Source organism: Oncorhynchus mykiss, chromosome 26 (assembly GCF_013265735.2).
Source record: "Oncorhynchus mykiss isolate Arlee chromosome 26, USDA_OmykA_1.1, whole genome shotgun sequence".
NCBI lineage: Eukaryota > Metazoa > Chordata > Actinopteri > Salmoniformes > Salmonidae > Oncorhynchus > Oncorhynchus mykiss.
This window is the reverse complement of record NC_048590.1, coordinates 28,602,166-28,625,569: the sequence shown is the minus strand read 5'-3', so window position 1 is coordinate 28,625,569 and position 23,404 is coordinate 28,602,166. Positions and strand designations below refer to the sequence as shown.

At 40.8% G+C, this 23,404-nt stretch overlaps 1 protein-coding gene across 1 annotated transcript in view; it reads right to left on the bottom strand.

The window, feature by feature from the left end:
* LOC110506550 (protogenin A) overlaps positions 1 to 12,401 on the bottom strand; it is a 38,842-nt gene extending 26,441 nt beyond the window's left edge. Inside the window, exons 1-2 of the mRNA XM_021586253.2 lie at positions 12,275 to 12,401; positions 10,853 to 11,155 (exon numbers count right to left, since the gene is read on the bottom strand). Of these exons, the coding sequence (XP_021441928.2) occupies positions 10,853 to 11,155; positions 12,275 to 12,341 (370 nt within the window). The 5' untranslated portion in view covers positions 12,342 to 12,401. The remainder of the gene's footprint in view (positions 1 to 10,852; positions 11,156 to 12,274) is intronic.
* Positions 12,402 to 23,404: the final 11,003 nt, after the last annotated feature.

Here is a 23,404-nt window from a genome sequence, read left to right as displayed (position 1 = left end):
CAAGCACTGCTCTCGAGAAACCTTGCCTAAAGGTAAACTCCACCCCGTCATAAACACACTGGATTGTGTCCTGGCCTCTATAACAGCCGATATGGATAGCTGGACGTAACCTGGGTTTCCATGTGTCGTGGTGCTGAACAGCGGGAAAGCCCTAACTGCCAGACTGGGCTCTCTGTGAATCCTGATCAGCGCACTGCACTCTGACAACTACTCCGTGTCGTCTTCAGGAAGTAGGCAAGGGGAATTCTGTCCCTCCTAAACGCAGCTTACCCTCGGACATTTCAAGGTAAAGACATCCGCGTTTTTTTCCACTGGCCACGAGCAGAGCATGTACCGTTAATGAGCGAAGCCAGAATGAACCCAATTCATTTAGGATCCATAACCTACATTGTCTACCCTGACCAGTTTTAGAGAGCTGCGCCACTTTGCCTTGAACTTTTATTTGCAGAGCACTTTACTTCTAGTATTAGATTGCAGACTTTCAAATGAAATGCTAACTTCTCTAATGAGTTGTGTGCCACAAGTTGCTGTAGATGCCCATTTCTTTGTTGTGAAGTTATTTTGAAGACAAGGGGACTGATCCTTTCACTGAGCCCCTGGCCACTTTGCTTTGGGCATTTTTAATTGAATTAGTTCTGAGCTGTAAGGTCTCTTGTGCATCAGGCCCAGTGCAGCCCTCTGCAGAGGAATATTTGCTGTGGAGAGAAATGCAGGCAGGCATTGGATTGGGAGCATCATAGAACGAATACAGGGGTCCATCCCTCAGCAAAACACTCCCACGGAGGAACAGAATGTGAAACCTCTAATCAACATCAAACTCATTCCTAAGTGTTGCACAACAGCAGCAATGCAACATGGAGGCATCCATCCCAGTAGCCCGGGGCCTGGGGGCTTGAGACAATGAGCTTCCCAAATACTCTGTCTCTCTGAACAGTCAACAAATGCTGGATTGACAAACAGAGAGATCCCTATTGATTATGGATTGCATACCAAGCCTCAGTCTAAAATCTATTCTGCTAGGGCTTGTCGAGCTGTGGTCACTGCCATGGCTGCTCAAAATATGCGATTGACCATCTCCTTTGAGTGATGATGGTCGCCAGAGGCAGCACCTAATGCTCTTAGGATGAAATATTAAAGCAGATGAGGCTCACACTACAATGACTACATTATACCTTCAATTATCTCTGTGTGCCCATTTACCATTTACTTCTTCCAGTCACCTTCCAGATTACTTTTGAAACACATTAAACACACAAGTGCTCATCATATGCACCTTTCCCCTGGAGCCTTGGGTATCCAGTTATTGAGCAAGGCCTCCATAAATGAAAATGTGACTTGGCTATTCTCCACCTTTCACAATGTGTTTCTGTTACTTAATGATTTCATTCAACCACCTGGAGAATATATAACTACCAAACCCACCTAGCTTAAATGTAAAATAATTTATTGTTTACCCGGATGTTTTGCCCAGATGTTTCTAATGATGGGGTGAATGCCTGCGCCAGGCGGCACAAAAAAAGAGGATCTGGCCATCTGCCCCTTGCAGTGACCCCACCTCTGACCTCCGACCTCTACAAATCTTGTCCAGCACACCGCCCATCAAGGCAGAGCCCTACAAGGCCACCCCAGCACTGCTGCAATGCTAACGCTCCCCTGCTGGCTCTCTGCAAACTGCCAATCAATCACTCAGAGCCTCCTAAAACTGGGAGGGTACTCTGCCTTCCTACAGATATGAAATGCCCCCTGCTCTTTCTCTTAAAGCCTGTCCACTGCCATCCCATACTGGCACAGTAGAACAACGCTTTGCATAATGCTTTTCTTCATTTAGTCACTGGGCAGATGGGAGATGTTGGTGGATGCTGGTGCCGAGTAGCAATTTTTTTTTTACTATTGATCATGAACAAAGTGGGGATTTACAATAAATCAAATCTCTAACACAAAACATAATGATGGGTGTTCCATTATTAGTAATGACCATTTAAACCTCCTCTAAGGTTTTTCAGAATACAGACTGCACCCTTATTCTAAGAAACAGAAACAAGTTTGACAGCAACAAAAAAAATCTGTGAGTGACCACTGAAAACACCTTCACCAATGTCCGAACTAAACTATAGAATTATTCCGTGCCCTGACTCCCAGCTGGCCAATCTCTTTGTTTTCCAGAGGCCTGCTGAAGCCAAAAGCTCAGTAAACCGCAGGTCAGTGGACAGGTCAAGCCCGGACAAAGGTTCCCTTAGAAACTTCAGGGACCAGCTCTGTCCCCCTTCCCCCTGGTTCCTCCACAGTACAGGGGTGCTCTATCAACCCAAATCTCCCAATCCCACCCCACCCGAGGACATGCTCTTTAACAAATGGGAATCCAATATTCAGACCAGTTATACGCGCTCCTAATTACTATAGCTTGAAGGATCACACTGCAGGCACAAATTCTACTTCACTACTATTTAGGTTAATAAAATGCTCATAATGAGGTGAGAAGAATGTGTTCTATATGTGCTGTATGGAGAGGTTGCCCAATGAGCATGAATAATCCACTAATAATAAAAAGCAAAGAATATCTTCACAGTAACGCAAACCATAAAGCAAATGTTTATAGTGTGCAGAGTCAGTATATGTGTGCATTCAGATACATCCCTCTGTGGTCAGGGGTTCACTTTGTTGTTCTCTGAGCTGTAACTCAGAAACATTCCTATGTTTTTTTTTTTTTTTGGAGGGGCGGAGGAGCTCAGAGTTTAGGCAGGGCGTCTGTCGATAGGTCAATGGCTGCTGCTGAGCTCTGCTCTGAGCTCTGCTCTGCAGCACTAATTTCCTCCAGGCCTCTTGGTTCCTAGCAGTAGACAAACACAGTGAGTGGTCAAGCAGGGGACAGAACTGGACCTTTCTATCTACTTCAAGGCCCTGGCTACATGTGTGACTTCTCCTCGCTCCTGATTGGAACAAGGTGGATGAGCACTGAGGCCAGATCCAGAGTGGCTGGTCGGGGATCTGCTCTGGCAGCTTTGTCTAAAGCGATCTGCAGAGCAATTGAGTGGAAACACTGGCCCTAATCCGGCAGATGACCTGGGCGAGGCTTGCAGCTTCACTACGCATGACTAGGTAGGGACTGGAGTTGGTCCTGGTCAGGTCATGTGGTCAGGAAACCAGTCATAAGTGACAGAACAAATAGCATTACTGTAAGTGTTAAACAGTAGGACTGAAGGATGATTTATTTGGATAGCATTGCAAGGGAGAGGAAGAAGCGAACAGCTATTTATGACTTCAACAAAACTCCTTGGCCTCGACCTCAAGGTCCAAATACGGACAGTTCTGAACAGTTCTGTACTCAACCCAATAAAACATTTAACCACTTTAGCATTCAACATCATCAGACCTGTCAGAGGGCTCATCAAGAGCCATAACACAACTAAAGCTGTTAAGAATTTGGTTTTCATTTCAACCAATTTCTAGAAACATTCAATTCAAGGGCCTCCTGGGTGGCGCAGTGGTTAAGGGCGCTGTACTGCAGCGCCAGCTGTGCCACCAGAGACTCTGGGTTTGCGCCCAGGCTCTGTCGTAACCGGCTGCGAGGTAGACGCACAATTGGCCTAGCGTCGTCCGGTTTAGGGAGGGTTTGGCCGGTAGGGATATACTTGTCTCATCGCGCACCAGCGACTCCTGTGGCCAGCCGGGCGCAGTGCGCGCTAACCAAGGTTGTCAGGTGCACGGTGTTTCCTCTGACACATTGGTGCGGCTGGCTTCCGGGTTGGATGCGCGCTGTGTTAAGAAGCAGTGCGGCTTGGTTGGGTTGTGTATCGGAGGACGCATGACTTTCAACCTTCATCTCCGAGCCTGTACGGGAGTTGTAGCGATGAGACAAGATAGTAGCTACTAAGCAATTGGATACCACGAAATTGGGGAGAAAAAGGGGTAAAATTCAACAACAAAAAAGCACACAAAAAAACATTCAATTCAGGGATAATTACTATGACAAATGTTTGACATGGTGATATTGATTTGTGCAATTCATTCAAATGAGGGCAGTGAAGTGTTGTGGGCAGTGAAGGGTTCAGCATGGGAGGGTGAGTGGGTGGGGAGGACCACTCATTTCCTGACTTCATATGCAAATGACACATGAATGGCCTTGGATTGAGAGGAAACAGTTTAGGAAGCAAGCAGTAAATATCAAACTGTTGAGGTTTCATGTAAATGAAACCTGCCTTGGTTTGCTGCCCACATTTTATGAAAGGTCAAAAGGTGGCAAAGAACTAAGAATCCCAGAAAAAAAAGATAAGAGGAACACCCAGGTCTCTCTCTTTCTGTCAAGAGGGACTGAGTCGCGTAGTGCTTGGGTCTTTTCTGTACATTGGAATGCGTCACACATCAGAATGAGTTCTAGGTATTCCACACTATGTAACAAGAATAGCTCAGGCTAATCTCTCTCCCTCCTAACCTTAACTCTGAGTAGAAACAAAAGGAGCTAGTTGACAAATCAATCCTTTGCTTTGTTTCCTTATGTTGCTTTAAAGGAGGCTATTTAATGAGTTTCAAATTAAATGCCTCCAATGGAACAGAACCCAAGAAACTCTTGAGTGATGAGTTCCTTCATAATGTGCAATGACCCCACACCACGTTTGTCTTTTCCCCCTTTAATAAATAATAAGGGTTCCTGAAAAAGAATGCTCAGCCTGGCAACTGAGGGGAAGAATGCAATGCTGAACAGCCCCACAAATCAATCATTGGCCGGGCGAGCTGGGCTGGGCCAGGAAGCAAGCTACTGGAGGAAGCTCCATAGAGCCTGCAGAACAGCCCAATGGTCATTGGCCCAGGCCAAACAAAGCACATATCCCATGAGCACTGTGACCTCTCAGTCCCCTGGCTAGTAGGGAGTGGGGTTAGGACAGGGACACTTGCCCCCTCCTCCCATCTCTTATCTGGTGTCAAAGTTCTCCAATCATTCAACATCAGCCCTTCACCCACCAGAGACAGTGTTTTCATTGTGTCTAATCTCTTCATCAGAGTGCTGGTTTTTAACAGTCAATTTCAAATCAGTACAGTCTTCTACTTAATTAAGGGAAAGGGGGATACCTAGTCAGTTGTACAACTGAATGCATTCAACTGAAATGTGTCTTCCGCATTTAACACAACCCCTTTGAATCAATTATAGTGTCATGCTTTGTTTCTCTAAAATGAAAACAAGTCACCACAAAATTTGGCTTTGTGCTCAAAATCCAATAGTAGATGATGCCAATGGAGTAAATCTTGAAAGCATAACACATTTTTTGGGTAGACATACCTGTAGTTTGGGTCAACACTGATAGGGGACTGTTGAAGTAATTGATAAATGAGGAAGAATGTCTAGCATTATTGCAGGGATGATTTATATTGTGAGTACTCTCAGTACCTAACATCTATTGGACAATCTAAAGAAACCTTGGACCTCTGGAACTTCGCTCCAAGGAAACCATGGAAACCATTCCTGTCCCACAGATGCTGATGAGGGAAAAACGAATCCAGGCTCCGAGACTTATTTCTCTTAAATAATTATTTCAAACATTCACTTCAATCCATTACTGTGCCTTTAGGTTTGCTTTTCCTTTATTGTGGTCCTAATGCTGCCAAGCCTTTGCAGGTCTTATACATTCCTTAGCAACCAAAATAAACACTGGGGCTGTGGTCACACACGGAGAGAGCTGGTGGGGTCAAACAACCATTTTGTTGGAGTCACAAAGTCTGCTGTGGAATAGTGATTTGGGTGCTTTATTGTCGACCACAATATGAAGTTAGTAAACTGTTCAGCATTAGGAATCCTTACAACCATGTACTCCGTTTTTTAAAACCTGTATTCTGTATGCTTACTCCAGAGGCCAAGTATCTTTGCACTACATGCTTGCATTTATCGGGGTAGTCAAAACTGGTCCCAAATCCCTGCTGAAAAATACGGCATAGACCAGCATACATTTCAAGCTTGTCCATGCTGGTATTTGCTGGTCAGATGTTGGTCAAGCTGGTTTGACCAGCATGTTCTAGCTGGTTATGCTGGTTGGCCAGCATGGTCTAGCTGGTTTTGCTAGACCAGGCTTTGCTATTTTAGACACTGGTGACCAGCCTTCACTGTGTTTTGGACACATAGCAGCTTATGTTGGTGTTGCTAGTATATTGGTGACCAAGCTGGTTTTAGCTGGTCAAGCTGGTCTGACCACGCCCATCATTATCACATTTCCCAGCATGCTCTATTGCAGGTGATTTTTAGAATTGTTTGTTGTGTTTTTTGCATGTACATTGATTGATTATTATGTTAATTATATTATCTTATGTTAAACAAAGATAAATAACATTCATTTTTCAAAATTAATCCAATCTGTTAGTTGGATTTATTGCACCCATTACTGAAATGGTTGTCCCAGTTTATTATCTGGGTAGTTTAATTTCTTCTTCTTGCTAACCTTGGCAGTTATTCTGAATGCATATTGTGGGTGAAGAAATGTTCCAATTGTTGGCTATCCGCACTCTGGCTGGATTCCATTAGGAATGAAACGTCGCTTTGCAAGCCAGCATAATGTGACTTGATGCTGGTTCTGCTGGTGACCAACTTATGCAGGTCACCAGCAAAAACACAGTGAAGGCTGGCCACCTGCAAAAATACAGGTCAAGCTGGTCACCACAAAAACACAGCAAAACCAGCACCTGTGCTGAACCAACATATGCTGGTCTATGCTGGGGTTTTTTCATCAGGGATGTGTGTGATTTGTCATATATTTTATGCCTCCTATCTATTCTCTCTTATGACACCAATGAGCAAGATATATTCTCCACACTGGTTTTGTAACCTCGAAAAAACACAACTGGGAGGTAATTTTCGAATCAATTAAAAACATCCCAGCACACTCACAGTAAGACCTTGCATCGGAACCGATGGACATGGATATGGTTTCACAATGTCTGTGTATTGCGTAATGCCCTGTGAACCTCTGGAAACATGGTTTAGGATGCCTGGAGGGATCATACACATGAGACTGTCTGTACGGAGAACCCCATCAATCTGAGGAGGCCTATTGACAGCACTCACGTGGTTAGCTACCAAGTCACATGGCCGTTCATCAAGACACAATCCCCTCTCATCGTTTCCCTCAGGGCAACTGGCATTTAACGTTTCTCAAACCCTCCATTTCCTGCCTGTAATGGTCGACTTAAATCATTATCTCTGACTCAACACTGTAACATTTACTTGTTCAGGAAAATACCAGGTAAAAAAGGAAGTCCCGGCTTCAAAGTGGGCGCATCTGCTCTGAGGACAAAGGGATTTTGAAAGAGTAGAAACCAGATCTGAAAAGAGAACTAGCCTAAGATGGTGTTAGGGATGGTCTTCCCACATTTATAACATAAAACAATTAACCGAATTTTGTGTTATTTTTTGTTAATGCCACAGTCTTTCTAAATGCCAGAGTCAGAAAGGACTTGGCAACATGACTGATAGTGAGGGATATCTATTAAGGCCAGAGTCAGAAAGGACTTGGCAGCATGACTGATAGTGAGGGATATCTATTAAGGCCAGAGGTGAGAAGAGCCTCTGGGCAGAAGATACAAACGGTCCCCACATGTTGTACTATCAATCTTCCTGGTGAAGGATGCAACACATGAAAAGCTCAGAGCCCCAGTAACACTCACTCTGAAATCTTTTCACAGCATTCAATGAGGAGTGTTTTTTCAATGCAAACAGGGGCGTCATAAACGCCACCTAGGGCACAGTAACATCAATAAAAAGCATCTTAAGACCTAAGGATAAAAAAACAAATAGGCCATGTCGGAAAGTCATATCATTTACAAAAAGTAACTTTATCAACTTAAAAATAATTGATTGAAAAAGCATAATTGAAGTTAGGATAATCACATTTGATTTTAGATTTCCAAAAACAAAATGTAAAAAGTTTAATAAAACTCTGCAGTGCCATTCTCATAATTACCCTTCCAGAAGTGAATAGGCCCAGCTGTCCTAACCATTGATCTCTGGACAAACAAATGCCCCCCAAATAACTAATTTTAGTTAGGGGGCAGTTGGGGGCAAGGTGGACAAAGAAGGTCAGAGTGAAAAGCTTTTCATTAATTCTTCAGAGTAGCAGAGCCGAAAACCATAGTGAGGAGACCACTAGCCTGTGCCTCACTGGCTGGCCATGCAATAAAGTTTGGCCATTTAGACACTCAAGGAAAGGCTGTGGTATGAGGGAACGGCAAATTCAAAATTGTGTGTGTACTGTATGTGTGTGTGTGATTCTCGACAACCCCCCACTGCCACCTTTGTTTTCTACGACTGAGCATTTCTCAGGTACGTGCAAATTTTATGAGCTTCCAGATAGACCGTCAAGCAGGTCTAAGTGTCCCTTTAAAACAAGCCTATAAACTCCGCTGGCAGCCTTTATCACCTCTTAAGTTCATAATATAAAAGAGCAAACCCTCTCAATTAATAAAACTACAAACACACAGCGTCCTGTAAAAATCACAGCAAGGACTCAGGCCACAGTAATTCCGGACTGAAACTTGCTGTATAGCATGTGAGAGGGTCAGAGTAGTTTTAGTGGCTTTAAGGCAGTCACTGTTTTCATGGACCTCATGCAAATCAAGGCTCATTAACTCTGTATTTTATTGGTATAGCATCTACAAGTCTGTGTGGCATCTTCCAAAACAAAAAAAAATGGAGGTTGTACTGCACTCAATTGTCCTGATAGTAATCTCGGTTAACCCAGAACAAAAGTATTGCGTAATTGATCAGGTGCTCAATTAAGTTTTGGGTCAATACATGTTAAGTGAAGGGATCAAGAGATGCTAGAATGAGGAGCGGAACCAGAACGAGGGGCTTCCTTCCTAACGGATGCTATGGTACCGCTTATGTTTACGTAGATCTGTCCAAGAGAGATTATCCTGTGAGTCATTTCAAAAGTGCTTGTAAAGGCCCAAAAATAGTAACTTTTCTCTTTTACATATACATCTAGGCCTATCTGGAAAGCAAACATTTTATCAATGGTGTCTGTTTGTTTTAGAGGTCTTCAATAGAATTCAGCTTAGGGAACTGAACCAGGACTGACACATTCTTGTCTCTCAACATCTACTTGTCAGGGGATTGTCAGGATCATATCAGACAGGAGATGTGCTCCTAAAGAATAGTATTCCAACCAGTGGGCTCTTCAGGAATCATGACCTCACAGTGGTAAATAATTGTAACAATTTCACAACTAAATAATTTCACAACAATCCTGCCCAATTTTACATGGATCAGGACCTAACTTTTCCATGTACAATTAGAATTAGTAACCATCGCAATATTCTTGGACGAGTGCATGTCTTAAGTGCCACGTAAAAGCTCAGGTTTCCCTGTAAAAGCGAATGCAAGGCAGGGGGAAAAAAAGTAAATTCCTTTGTGCAAAAGAAGCACAGCAAGGAACATGGCCTGGGGGGTGGTGACACCAGGGAACAGGGTCCCTAAAGAGCAGCTCTGGCTAAAGCTGCTCCACTAGCCCTTTAAAAGAATAGGCAGCAGGCTCACATACATGCTATTGGGAGAGAAAAAAAGCATTCCAAAAGAACAATTCCCAGTGATCATGGAGCAACGACATGAAAGCCCAGTCCAGTGAATAGGGGTCATCTGCTCTTTAACACTGGTGTAACCGGCATCCTGGACAGCTCCTAACCTTTCAAACCTGCAGCTCCCTCATTTGCACACCAATGGACATATTATCCTCCACTCTGAGTATCTTTTTGGCTGCAGGCCTCGAACTTTGAAGTCTGTACCCCCCTTCCCCCCAATGCCACCACTGAAGCCTCCAATGCCTTCCCTTCCTCAGCTATTAGGTGGATTAGATAACCGGAATTCCCAACATTGGGCATTACACTGGCGAAGAAAGAAGAGAGATTAGACGCACCAGACTACATAGAAAATTATAGCACCCTGCTGGTGATGAGAGAAAGACCCATTTTTCCTGGGAATGGGAAAAGCCTATTTTGTGCCTGTTAAGAGTGTAAAGTCTCCATCTACTCCCAAATGACTATGTCAGCTTTAAACATTTTAGCAGATAACCACAAGCAAGATCTCTCACTCTGTTTAATCATCACAGAGATTGTTGCTCTTCAGTCTTAGAAAATAAGGTGCTATCTTGAACCTAAAAGGGTTATTCAGCCTTCCCCATAGGAGAACCCTTTGAAGAAACTTTTTTGTTTCCAGGTAGATCCTTTTGGATTCCATATATAAAACACTTTCCACAGAGGGTTCTACATGGAACCCAAAAGGGTTCTACCCGGAACCCAAAAGGGTTATCCTATGGGCACACCCTTTTTTCTACATGTGTACATGAAACCTTTTGTTCAGCTGTATACCTGCTAAGAAGTTAAGAACTTGTGCTGATAGTGTGGGGCTTGTACTAAGCTCACCTCTAAAGGGGATATGTTTACCATGCTTTTAAGATGAAAACACAATTGTGACTCAGGGGTTCCATTGTTCATCAAGTAAATGTTATTATGACATGCTATGACATAACATCCTCAGACTAAGGCTTGGTTAACCTTTCAAAGCATTAAACACATTAAAATAAGTCACACAGATCCCATGCAGTTACATGAAATTGTAATTATAAGTAACTACACAGTAACTAATAGATTCGAAAGAGAATGCGGACAGTTTATGTTACTTATCTTATGTGAGTAAGTGTACAATGTACATCCAATGTAAACTGTTGTCTATGTTTCTACTGTGTTTATGAAGTTCCCCATGACCAGGCACCAACATGACCAATGATGTACATCTTCTGTGGCCCAAAGGTTAGAGGTCCTGCATAACCTCTCCATTATTCCATGTGGTGCTTATACACAACTCCAGTATGATACTTACTTGCAATTGTAAGACAGACTTTCTGGCTCAGGATGGCTCCATACTTGTTCTGAGCGAGGCACTGGTAAAACCCTTCATCTGATTTGTCTCCTCTCCTGCTCTCCACCTCCGGAATAGAAAGGGAGCCGTTGGAGAGAATGTAGACGCGGTCGTTCTCTACAACTTTTACTCCATTTTTAAGCCACCTGATGGCAATAGGCGACTCTCCGTGCGCCTGACAGTCCAATATAACGGCCTCCTTCCGCATGACAGTAACATCGTGGGGCTCTTTGATAAAAAATAACTCACTAAAACACAAAACACCTGTGGGGAAGAGAAGAGAACATAGTCAGTGCCTGGCTGGAGTGGGAGAAGACTCCATGTGATGAAATTAGCGACAATTCTAGGCCAGGACCTACAACTATTCAACTTTGTCCACAGGCATATTGCTTTGGTAGGATCTACACTTGAAAGCATGTTAACATCATAGTGCCTACAGGCAGGGGCTTGGAGCCCATCCAACAGCAGGTTACTCCTATTTCATTTCTTTCTGCTCCAATTGAATCCTATTACTCGTGTCTCATAAAGCTGTGAAGTCACTGATTTCATGGCTCCATTCAGGCACAAATGTTTTACTGCACTCCCCAGCATTAAAATCATAAGTAGCTCCCCTTTCAATGATAAGACCGCCAGCTGTAAACAAGTAACAATCCAGACAGGAAGCAAAAGCCTTTAGAATTTTCCAAATCAAATGTGATGGCTTCACACGTCTAATGTCCTAATTTACACCACATTATATTCATTGTTAATTGCCTATGTTAATTGTCTGCATCAAACGTCAAAGTGGATTATTTATGGAAATAAAATCAGTAGCCAGTTTTTCTATTGATATAATAATTAATTTGTATGTACTGAATGAACATAACATGGCAAACATGTTTTTGCTTTGATCAATATCTCAAACCAGGGCTGACGATGTTGTACAATCCACGTGTATCTGAATGCTGTGTTGTGCTGCACGTACACAATTTCATGCAGAAACCCGGGTTATCATGTAACTCGAGATACAAGCAAAAACCAAGCATAAACGTGTATAGGTTCTGTGTTTATCTAAATGTATAGCCTACATCGGGCAATACTCGAAGCAGTCAGTGGTCAGCGTGGCCATTTCATTGCCCCCTAAACTCCGGCCAGTGGCAGTGCGTCCATTCATCTATAGAACTCGCAACTAAGGCTAAACTCTTCAATGTCGAATATTCGTTAATACAGAACACTTCAACTAACTTCTTCTTTATCAGTGTAAATAGCAACCCCTATTATACTAGTAGTAACGTTATGAGTACGGACACACTTCCAATGTCCAGTTCGGCATTTTCCCACCACTAAACCATTCGCTATAATTTCAATTTGAAATAAACTCAAACAAAATATTAACTTTCTTACCTGAGATTGGAAGAAAAAACGCAAAAAACAGCAAGCGCTGATATAACTTCCTTTTAAAAGACTCCATTTATTCAAATAGTTCTCGCATACTAACTCTCTCAGCCACTACCTCCAGTCGAACTACGTGATAATCCAAGAGGAAAGTGACTGCGCTTCTGATCGCAGCAGGGATTACTTTTTTTCTCGGGGGCAAATGGACATCACCCCACCCAGTGCTGCGTTCTACGGTTGAGTAATTCATGGGGGAAACGTATGGGGAGAGTTCCTCCGCCACCATCAGTCGGCAAATCAATACACAGGCCAACATCTTAATCACTATTTTTTATGAGTGCCATAGCAGGTATACTTTGGTCAGGTGTTACTGGTATTAGTGTCAAATTAATACACGAAAGTTAATCCATACAACACACCTGTGTGATTAATGCATATGGTTTGTTAATTTCCCTTATGCCTTTTGAAAACATGGAGCAGACCTTTACTTTGATGACTCATTAGTATCAATGATAATTCAATGATAACTAAGAGGCTTGGGAATTAGAATGATAATTCACCTAGACATAGACATACCTAAATAAACAAGGATATAGAGTTTCAACCATGGAACATGATTGAGTATCATTGAGAGAATATGATCCACATGCCCTAGATCTGGGGAGCATTATGCACAGCTATCATACCCTGAGTGCAGTGCTGAATGATGATGACTAGAGTAAACCCACCACGAAACTCACAGTTGTTAATGTGCAAGGTGTGACTATGGTCTACTGCTTACTGAGAATTGAAATCCTGGGAAGCATCAGTTCCTCGGGAAAAGTGTGTTTGTGTGGAAATGGCTTTGGAGTTATAGTTCATATGGATAGTTTGGATATGCAATAAATAATTTATCATGCTGTCTGTAAAAAGAACCAGGGCAATGTGTTATATTCTGTGCCGAATGTTTACGTGTGTGTGCATATATTTATTCATATTAGGTTATCCCAAGGCTGTTCCAACAATTGTCTATTTAAAAGTCCATTCAGATTTACTCAGAACCATCCTCTACCAGCTAGCTGGACTGTAGATCAAATCCCCACTCTAACCAAGGTACTGCATTTCATTTCAGATACTGTATAGCCAAAATATTGGTCCAACAAAGCATATAACATATTTTACACTTGACAAGGTGAGTTATCACCAGTACTTTAAAGTACTACTTAAGTCATTTTTGGGGGGTATCCGTACTTTACTTCACTATTTATATTTTGGACTACTTTTACTTTTACTTCACTACATTCCTAAAGAAAATGATGTACTTTTTACTCAATACATTTTCCCTGACACCCAAAGAGTACTTGTTGCATTTTGAATTCTTAGCAGGACAGGAAATTGGTCCAATTCACGCACTTATCAAGGGAACATACCTGATCATCATACTGCCTCGTCTGGTGGACTGACTAAACACAAGTGCTTCGTTTGTAAATGATGGCTGAGTTTTGGAGTGTCCCCCTAGCTATCAGAAAAAAAGGGAAAAAAATGGGCCATCTGGTTTGCTTAATACAAATAATTTGAAATGATTGGTACTTTTACTTTTGATAGAAAGTATATTTTAGCAATTCCATTTACTTTCATACTTATGTATATCTAAAAACAAATACTTAGACTTTTACTGGATGACTTTCACTTTTACTAGAGTCATTTTCTATTAAGGTATCTTTACTTTTACTCAAGTATGACAATTGGGTACTTTTTCCACCACTGGTTATCATGTTGTCTTCCAAGCATGCATTTATTTTTAATGCCCCTCAATGACGAGTCTGTATTCTAACACAAAGGAGTTGCAGTTAAGACTGCTAATAGCCACAGTTAGAGAACAAACTGACAGAAGAAGATGAAAAGTGGAAGAGAAAAATAAAGAGGGTGGTGACAATTACCTATCATAAGGGTTTAGGTTGACAGAGCATCATAACACTTCCCAGTTAGTCTCAATAATTCAGTAACTTTCTTAGTGAGATATCCCACAACATAACTCTGAGTGTCATTAAAATAGCAACCTCCATTGCATAATGCTCAGACATTTATGGACATCTTAAAACTTTTAAAAGCTCTTGACATATTGGCCTTACACACTATCAGTTGCCAATGCCATATACTATTTACACCATGCATTTATTTTTAATGGCTCTCAAGGACACGGCTGTATTCCAACACCAGTATGATGCGTTTAAGACAACTCAGGGACAATTGATGAACGGAAAGAAGGTGTTGAGGAATTTGACCAACGTTCCCACTTTGAAAGTGACGACATGGATATAGAGAACTGGTAGAAGAACTCATTGTGTATACTTGCATAATTAAACATAATTGACAAATGGAAATGTTTCAGTTACATAGTCCTTTTTTAAGGCATATGGGTAAAGATAGATACATTTGTGTTTGTTTCAACACATGCCGGTAAAAGTCACTCCATGTCAAACAGGACAACTGCACTGCAAATGGTCACTCTGGAGGAGAAAAAACTGTTTATGGAAAGGAGGCACTCTCTCCAACACTGAGAACTAGGCTCAGCAATTACCAGGAAGCATTGGTAGGATCAGGACAACTGCTGCGTAAATGCAGAAAATGCAGATATTGATCCAGTGTCCATGTTTTATTATGCAGTGAGTTTGACCTTCCTCCCTGCTCCGGACTCTCATTCAGCAGCAGGGCCGAGGCCCAGCTGTTGTGTCCTTGAGTGTCCCCAGCCCAAAATATAACCAAACCAAAAGCTGATTCTCACAGTCAAGGATCAAGGTGTGCACTTAAAGAGAAAATGGATGAAAGCTAAGGTGTAAAAGTGGTGAAACAAAACTATTTTAGGAAATATAACTGAACTCGTGAAATATTTGAAGTTGAAATGCAAGTGCAAGGACTTATGATTATTAATTTGAAAAAAAAATCTAATTTAAGATCTGCTAATTTTGAACTAACATGATTTACAATGTATATTGCCTTATGACTGTAATAACTCTAAAATCACTTAGCCTAATATTGTTTGTTGGTCTGAACAATCAATGTGGACACACTATGATCCTCTTATGTAATAATACTACAACTATGTGATCCATCACGATAACTGAACATCCAGTAGGCTGCGTAGAGATATACTACAGTACCCTCCTGACGAATCATTGTATTAGAGAGATGTTTGTTTGTGACCCAGGCTAACCTTATGGCTTTTGCTCTTACATAACATGTGAAAGTGAATATGCAGCCTCATTTATGGTGACCCCTCACGAGGGGTCTCGAGGATGTTCGATTATAAATTGGTTTTGAGCACCTGCCAACACGACAATGTTAGGGGGTGGAGTGAAGATAGGGCTGCACATGGATGGAGGTCGAGCTCTGGGGCCAGATCAATAGGTTAAAAGGGGGCTGAGGAGTATCCGGCACCTCCATGGCCTTCTGCTATTGGACAAACCCAGTGTCATCCTGCTCACATACACACCCATCCTCACTGACCCCAGCAGCATCCAAAAGGCTGGCCTGAATTGTGTGTGACCTACCACCTGACCCTTCGGGCTGGGGGGTTGGTCTTTAGCCAGCACTTTGGGGATTGGGGGAAAATAGGACAGTTGTGGGTAAGCTGAATCATATGAATGCCCTGCATGCTTTAGAGGGGAACCCTTTCATTCACTTATTTGGGGATGTGGACATGAAGCCAGGGTTAGAGTTAGGGTTTTGGTTGAGGGTTGATCTGGATGGTGGACATGAAGCTCAGGTTAGGGTTGTGGTTGAGGGTTGAACTGGGATATGTGCATGAAGTTAGGGTTAGAGTTAGGGTTGTGGTTGAGGCTAGGGTTGAACTGGGATGTGTGCATGAAGCTAGGGTTAGAGTTAGGGTTGTGGTTGAGGGTTGAACTGGGATGTGTGCATGAAGTTAGGGTTAGAGTTAGGGTTGTGGTTGAGGGTTGAACTGGGAAGTGTGCATGAAGTTAGGGTTAGAGTTAGGGTTGTGGTTGAGGGTTGAACTGGGAAGTGTGCATGAAGTTAGGGTTAGAATCAGTCCGAATTGACTAACACTACATCACTGATTTGATGCGCTCGAACACAGCCAATATGTAGGCAGTGTTCATTGTGGTCAAGCAAAACCTCTGTATCCCGGTGACAATGGGAAAAATCCATTTTTAAAGATATATATATATATTTAAAAAGTGCTTATTGCACAGTTGACTTAAGAAAGAGAAGAAGTGTTCTGAGGAGCTGAAAAAGAGAGAGAAAGCTCAAGCTGAGTTCTTGGAGATGGAGAGAAAGATTCAAGAAAAGGAGGAGAAGAAGAGAGAAAAGAGGAGGAAAGAGGAGAGGAAGAGACTAGAGAAGAAGAAAAAGAGGGAGCCAGCTGGAGGTTGAAATGAGAGGGTGATAGAAGAGCAGGGAAAGGATGAAAGTTTGAAGATGGATGAGTAGACTGGGTATTAGAGAGAGAGAGCAGGGCGGGATACTGTATTTTTGCATGCAATGAAAAATGCAATAAAAAAATCAATAAAAAAGGTTTACTCTCTGTTTGATTTTTGTCAAGGCATACTGTATAACACAGCATAAACACACAATGTATACATTTCACAAATCTGGGGAGTGTTGCACTGTTAAAATGTTGAATTCCAAATCAACCTGATGGAGCGGAGCTATTCTGAGATGAGGAGGACGAAAAGGGAGGGGGAGTAGATGGAGGGTAGAGCGGAGTTTGTTAGAGAGGAAATTGATAGAGATGAATATGACAGAGAGGAATATGATAGAGAGGAATATGATAGAGTGGAATATGATAGAGTGGAATATGATAGAGTGGAATACGATAGAGAGGAATACGATAGAGAGGAATATGATAGAGTAAATATGATAGAGAGGAATATGAAAGAGAGGATTATGATAGAGGGGAATATGATAGAGGGGAATATGACAGAGGGGAATATGATAGAGGGAAAACGATAGATGGGAATATTATATAGGGAAATATGATTAAGGGAATATGATAGAGGGGAATATGATATATAATAAATATGATAGAGGGGAATATGATATATAATAAATATGATAGAGGGGAATATGATATATAATAAATATGATAGAGGGGAATATGATATATAATAAATATGATAGAGGGGAATATGATATATAATAAATATGATAGAGGGGAATATGATATATAATAAATATGATAGAGGGGAATATGATATATAATAAATATGATAGAGGGGAATATGATATATAATAAATATGATAGAGGGGAATATGATATATAATAAATATGATAGAGGGTAATATGATATATAATAAATATGATAGAGGGGAATATGATATATAATAAATATGATAGAGGGGAATATGATATATAATAAATATGATAGAGGGGAATATGATAGAGGGAAAACGATAGATGGGAATATTATATAGGGAAATATGATTAAGGGAATATGATAGAGGGGAATATGATATATAATAAATATGATAGAGGGGAATATGATATATAATAAATATGATAGAGGGGAATATGATATATAATAAATATGATAGAGGGGAATATGATATATAATAAATATGATAGAGGGGAATATGATATATAATAAATATGATAGAGGGGAATATGATATATAATAAATATGATAGAGGGTAATATGATATATAATAAATATGATAGAGGGGAATATGATATATAATAAATATGATAGAGGGGAATATGATATATAATAAATATGATAGAGGGGAATATGATATATAATAAATATGATAGAGGGTAATATGATAGAGGGGAATATGATATATAATAAATATGATAGAGGGGAATATGATATATAATAAATATGATAGAGGGGAATATGATATATAATAAATATGATAGAGGGGAATATGATATATAATAAATATGATAGAGGGTAATATGATATATAATAAATATGATAGAGGGGAATATGATATATAATAAATATGATAGAGGGTAATATGATAGAGGGGAATATGATATATAATAAATATGATAGAGGGGAATATGATATATAATAAATATGATAGAGGGGAATATGATATATAATAAATATGATAGAGGGGAATATGATATATAATAAATATGATAGAGGGTAATATGATAGAGGGGAATATGATATATAATAAATATGATAGAGGGGAATATGATATATAATAAATATGATAGAGGGGAATATGATATATAATAAATATGATAGAGGGTAATATGATATATAATAAATATGATAGAGGGGAATATGATATATAATAAATATGATAGAGGGGAATATGATATATAATAAATATGATAGAGGGGAATATGATATATAATAAATATGATAGAGGGGAATATGATATATAATAAATATGATAGAGGGTAATATGATATATAATAAATATGATAGAGGGGAATATGATATATAATAAATATGATAGAGGGTAATATGATATATAATAAATATGATAGAGGGGAATATGATATATAATAAATATGATAGAGGGTAATATGATATATAATAAATATGATAGAGGGGAATATGATATATAATAAATATGATAGAGGGGAATATGATATATAATAAATATGATAGAGGGGAATATGATATATAATAAATATGATAGAGGGGAATATGATATATAATAAATATGATAGAGGGGAATATGATATATAATAAATATGATAGAGGGGAATATGATATATAATAAATATGATAGAGGGGAATATGATATATAATAAATATGATAGAGGGTAATATGATATATAATAAATATGATAGAGGGGAATATGATATATAATAAATATGATAGAGGGGAATATGATATATAATAAATATGATAGAGGGGAATATGATATATAATAAATATGATAGAGGGGAATATGATATATAATAAATATGATAGAGGGTAATATGATATATAATAAATATGATAGAGGGGAATATGATATTTAAGGAATATGATAGACAGGAATATGATAGAGATTGAAATGATAGAGGGAATATGTGTCATTCCTGCTACCTATCTTCCCCCCTGTCTGTCGAGGGCGCCAAGCTCCCCAGCATTGATCGCTTCTGCCATCATCATTACTCACACCTGCCTTCCCCCATCTTGCGGGTCAGCAATTATTGTTCTCACCTGGACTCAATCACCTCTATCATTACCTTCCCCATATCTGTCGGGTTCCCCTCTCTGTTTCCTGTTTCTGCATTGAAAGTCATATGTCCTTGTTTACCAGTGTGCTGACACTGTTCCTGTCTTGTTCTATGTCTGTTCACAATTAAATGTTTGACTCCCCGTACCTGCTTTTCATCTCCGGTGTCGGTCCTTAAAACATGATAGAGGGAAAACGATAGAGAATAAAATGACAGAGAGGAATATGATAGAGGGGAATATGATAGAGGGGAATATGATATAGTTGAAAATGATAGAGAGGAAAATGACAGAGAGGAATTTTATAGAGGGGAATATGATAGAGGGGAATATGATAGAGGGAATATGATAGAGGGAATATGATAGAGATGAACATGATAGAGGGGAATATGATTAACGGAATATGATATAGAGGAATATGATAGAGGGGAATCTGATAGCAAGGAAAATGATAGAGATGAACATGATAGAGGGGAATATGATATAGATGATTGTGATAGAGACAAATATGATGTAGAGGGAATATGATAGAGGTGAATATGATAGAAGGGAATATGAAAGAGAGAATATGATATATAATACATATGATAGAGAGGGAAATGATAGAGGGAATATGTTAGAGAGGAATATGATAGAGAGGGAAATGATAGAGGGAATATGATAGAGAGGAAAATGATAGAGGGAATATGATAGAGAGGGAAATGATAGAGAGGAATATGAATGAGAGGAAAATGAAGGAGGGGAATATGATAGAGGGGAATATGAATGAGAGGAATATGATATAGGGGAATATGAAAGAGGGAATATGATAGAGAGGAATATGAAGGAGGGGAATATGATAGAGAGGAATATGAATGAGAGGAATATGATAGAGAGGAATATGATAGAGGGAATATGATAGAGAGGAATATGAATGAGAGGAATATGATAGAGAGGAATATGAATGAGAGGAATATGAATGAGAGGAATATGATAGAGATGATTATGATAGAGGGTGTCATGACTTCCGCCAAAGTTTGCTCCTCTGCCTGTTCGGGCGGGGCTCGGCAATCGTCGTCACCGGCCTGCTAGCCGCCACCGATCCCTTTTTCGTTTTCTGTTTGTTTTATCTTATTAGTTGCACCTGTGTCTATTTGTGTTTGCTTGATGGGCTTCCTTATTTAAAGTTAGTATACCCGCCCTTATTTTGTGCGGATTATTCTTGTGTTACGTTTGTGTGTTATTAGGTGTGTTCGTGCTCTGGACCTGGTACCCTGTGTTTTGGGTTGGTCCATATTTTTCCGCGCCCTGTGTTGTGGGCATTGCTTTTGGTCCCGAATTAAAGTGCACTTCTTCCTGTGGAACTCTCTGCTCTCTGCGCCTGATTCTTCCTCACACACCTAGTCACTCGTGACAGAGAGGAATATGATAGAGGGGAAAATCAAAGAGAGGAATATGATAGAGGGGAAAATGATAGAGATGAATGTGATAGAGTTTAATATGATATTTAATGAATATGATAGAGGCATTATGATAGAGGGAAAATGTTGGAGAGGAATATGATAGAGGGGAATTTGTAGGAGGGGAATATGTGTCACTCCTGCTACCTATCTTCCCCCTGTCTGTCGAGGGTGCCAAGCTCCCCAGCATTGATCGCTTCTGTCATCATCATTACTCACAACTGCCTTCCACCATCTTGCGGGTCAGCGATTACTGGACTCAATCACCTCTGTCATTACCTTCCCCATATCTATTGGGTTCCACTCTCTGTTCCCTGTTTCTGCATTGAAAGTCATCTGTCCTTGTTTACCAGTGTGCTGAAGCTGTTCCTGTCTTGTTCTATGTCTGTTCACAATTAAATATTTGACTCCCCGTACCTGCATCTCATCTCCGGCGTCGGTCCTTAAATTATGATAGAGATGAACATGATAGAGAGGGATACTATAGAGCATATACACTGCTCAAAAAAAATAAAGGGAACACTAAAATAACACATCCTAGATATGAATGAATGAAATATTCTTATTAAATACTTTTTTCTTTACATAGTTGAATGTGCTGACAACAAAATCACACAAAAATGATCAATGGAAATCAAATGTATCAACCCATGGAGGTCTGGATTTGGAGTCACACTCAAAATTAAAGTGGAAAACCACACTACAGGCTGATCCAACTTTGATGTAATGTCCTTAAAACAAGTCAAAATGAGGCTGAGTAGCGTGTGTGGCCTCCCTACAACGCCTAGGCATGCTCCTGATGAGGTGGCGGATGGTCTCCTGAGGGATCTCCTCCCAGACCCGGACCAAAGCATCCGCCAACTCCTGGACAGTCTGTGGTGCAACGTGGCATTGGTGGATGGAGCGAGACATGATGTCCCAGATGTGCTCAATTGGATTCAGGTCTGGGGAACGGGCGGGCCAGTCCATAGCATCAATGCCTTCCTCTAGCAGGAACTGCTGACACACTCCAGCCACATGAGGTCTAGCATTGTCTTGCATTAGGAGGAACCCAGGGCCAACCGCACCAGCATATGGTCTCACAAGGGGTCTGAGGATCTCATCTCGGTACCTAATTGCAGTCAGGCTACCTCTGGCGAGCACATGGAGGGCTGTGCGGCCCCCCAAAGAAATACCACCCCACACCATGACTGACCCACCGCCAAACCGGTCATGCTGGAGGATGTTGCAGGCAGCGTTCTCCACGGCGTCTCCAGACTCTGTCACGTCTGTCACATGTGCTCAGTCTGAAGCTGCTTTCATCTGTGAAGAGCACAGGGCACCAGTGGCGAATTTGCCAATCTTGGAGTTCTCTGGCAAATAACAAACGTTCTGCATGGTGTTGGGCTGTAAGCCCAACCCCCACCTGTGGACGTCGGGCCCACATACCACCCTCATGGAGTCTGTTTCTGACCGTTTGAGCAGACACATGCACATTTGTGGCCTGCTGGAGGTCATTTTGCAGGGCTCTGGCAGTGCTCCTCCTGCTCCTCCTTGCACAAAGGCGGAGGTAGCGGTCCTGCTGCTGGGTTGTTGCCCTCCTACGGCCTCCTCCACGTCTCCTGATGTACTGTCTGTCTCCTGGTAGCGCCTCCATGCTCTGGACACTACGCTGACAGACACAGCAAACCTTCTTGCCACAGCTCGCATTGAGGGGAATATGACGGAAGAAATATGATAGAGCGGAATATGATAGAGGGTAATATGATATAAGGAAAATGATAGAGGGGAATATGATAGAAGCAATATGATAGAGAGGAATATGAAGAAAGGGAATATGATAGAGGGAATATGATAGAGGGGAATATGATCGAGGGGAATATGATAGAAGGGAATATGATGGAGGGAATATGATAGAGGGAATATGATAGAGGGGAATATAATTCCCAGAATATGATGGAAAGGAATATGATAGAGGGAATATGATAGAGAGGAATATGATAGAGGGAATATGATAGAGGGGAATATGATAGAAGGGAATATGATGGAGGGAATATGATAGAGGGAATATGATAGAGGGAATATGATAGAGGGGAATATAATTCCCAGAATATGATGGAAAGGAATATGATAGAGGGAATATGATAGAGAGGAATATGATAGAGGGAATATGATAGAGGGAATATGATAGAGGGAATATGATAGAGGGAATATGATAAGTGACGATTTTAGTTTGTATATCTTGGTGGGGCAAAGAAAATAAAAAATGTTGGATGCATGCCAACAAAACCACTACACAATACAACACTAAACAATACATTAATTGCACTATAACGGTGAAAGATTGTGCCCACATACTGTTAGAGCCTACATAAAGCTGTCCCAGCAGCAGAGTCCCAACATCAGTACCACTGCTGCACCTGGCTATCAGCAAAGCCTTGTCTGGTAGTGGAATAGTTCATTCATTCGGTGAGGCACATGGTCTGCTAACAGCTTACTTTCTCAGCTACAGTATATATATCTCTCTGCCATATTACGTCATTTATGTAGCAGCATACAATACATTTTTGGACTCACCTTGTTGTGCTGT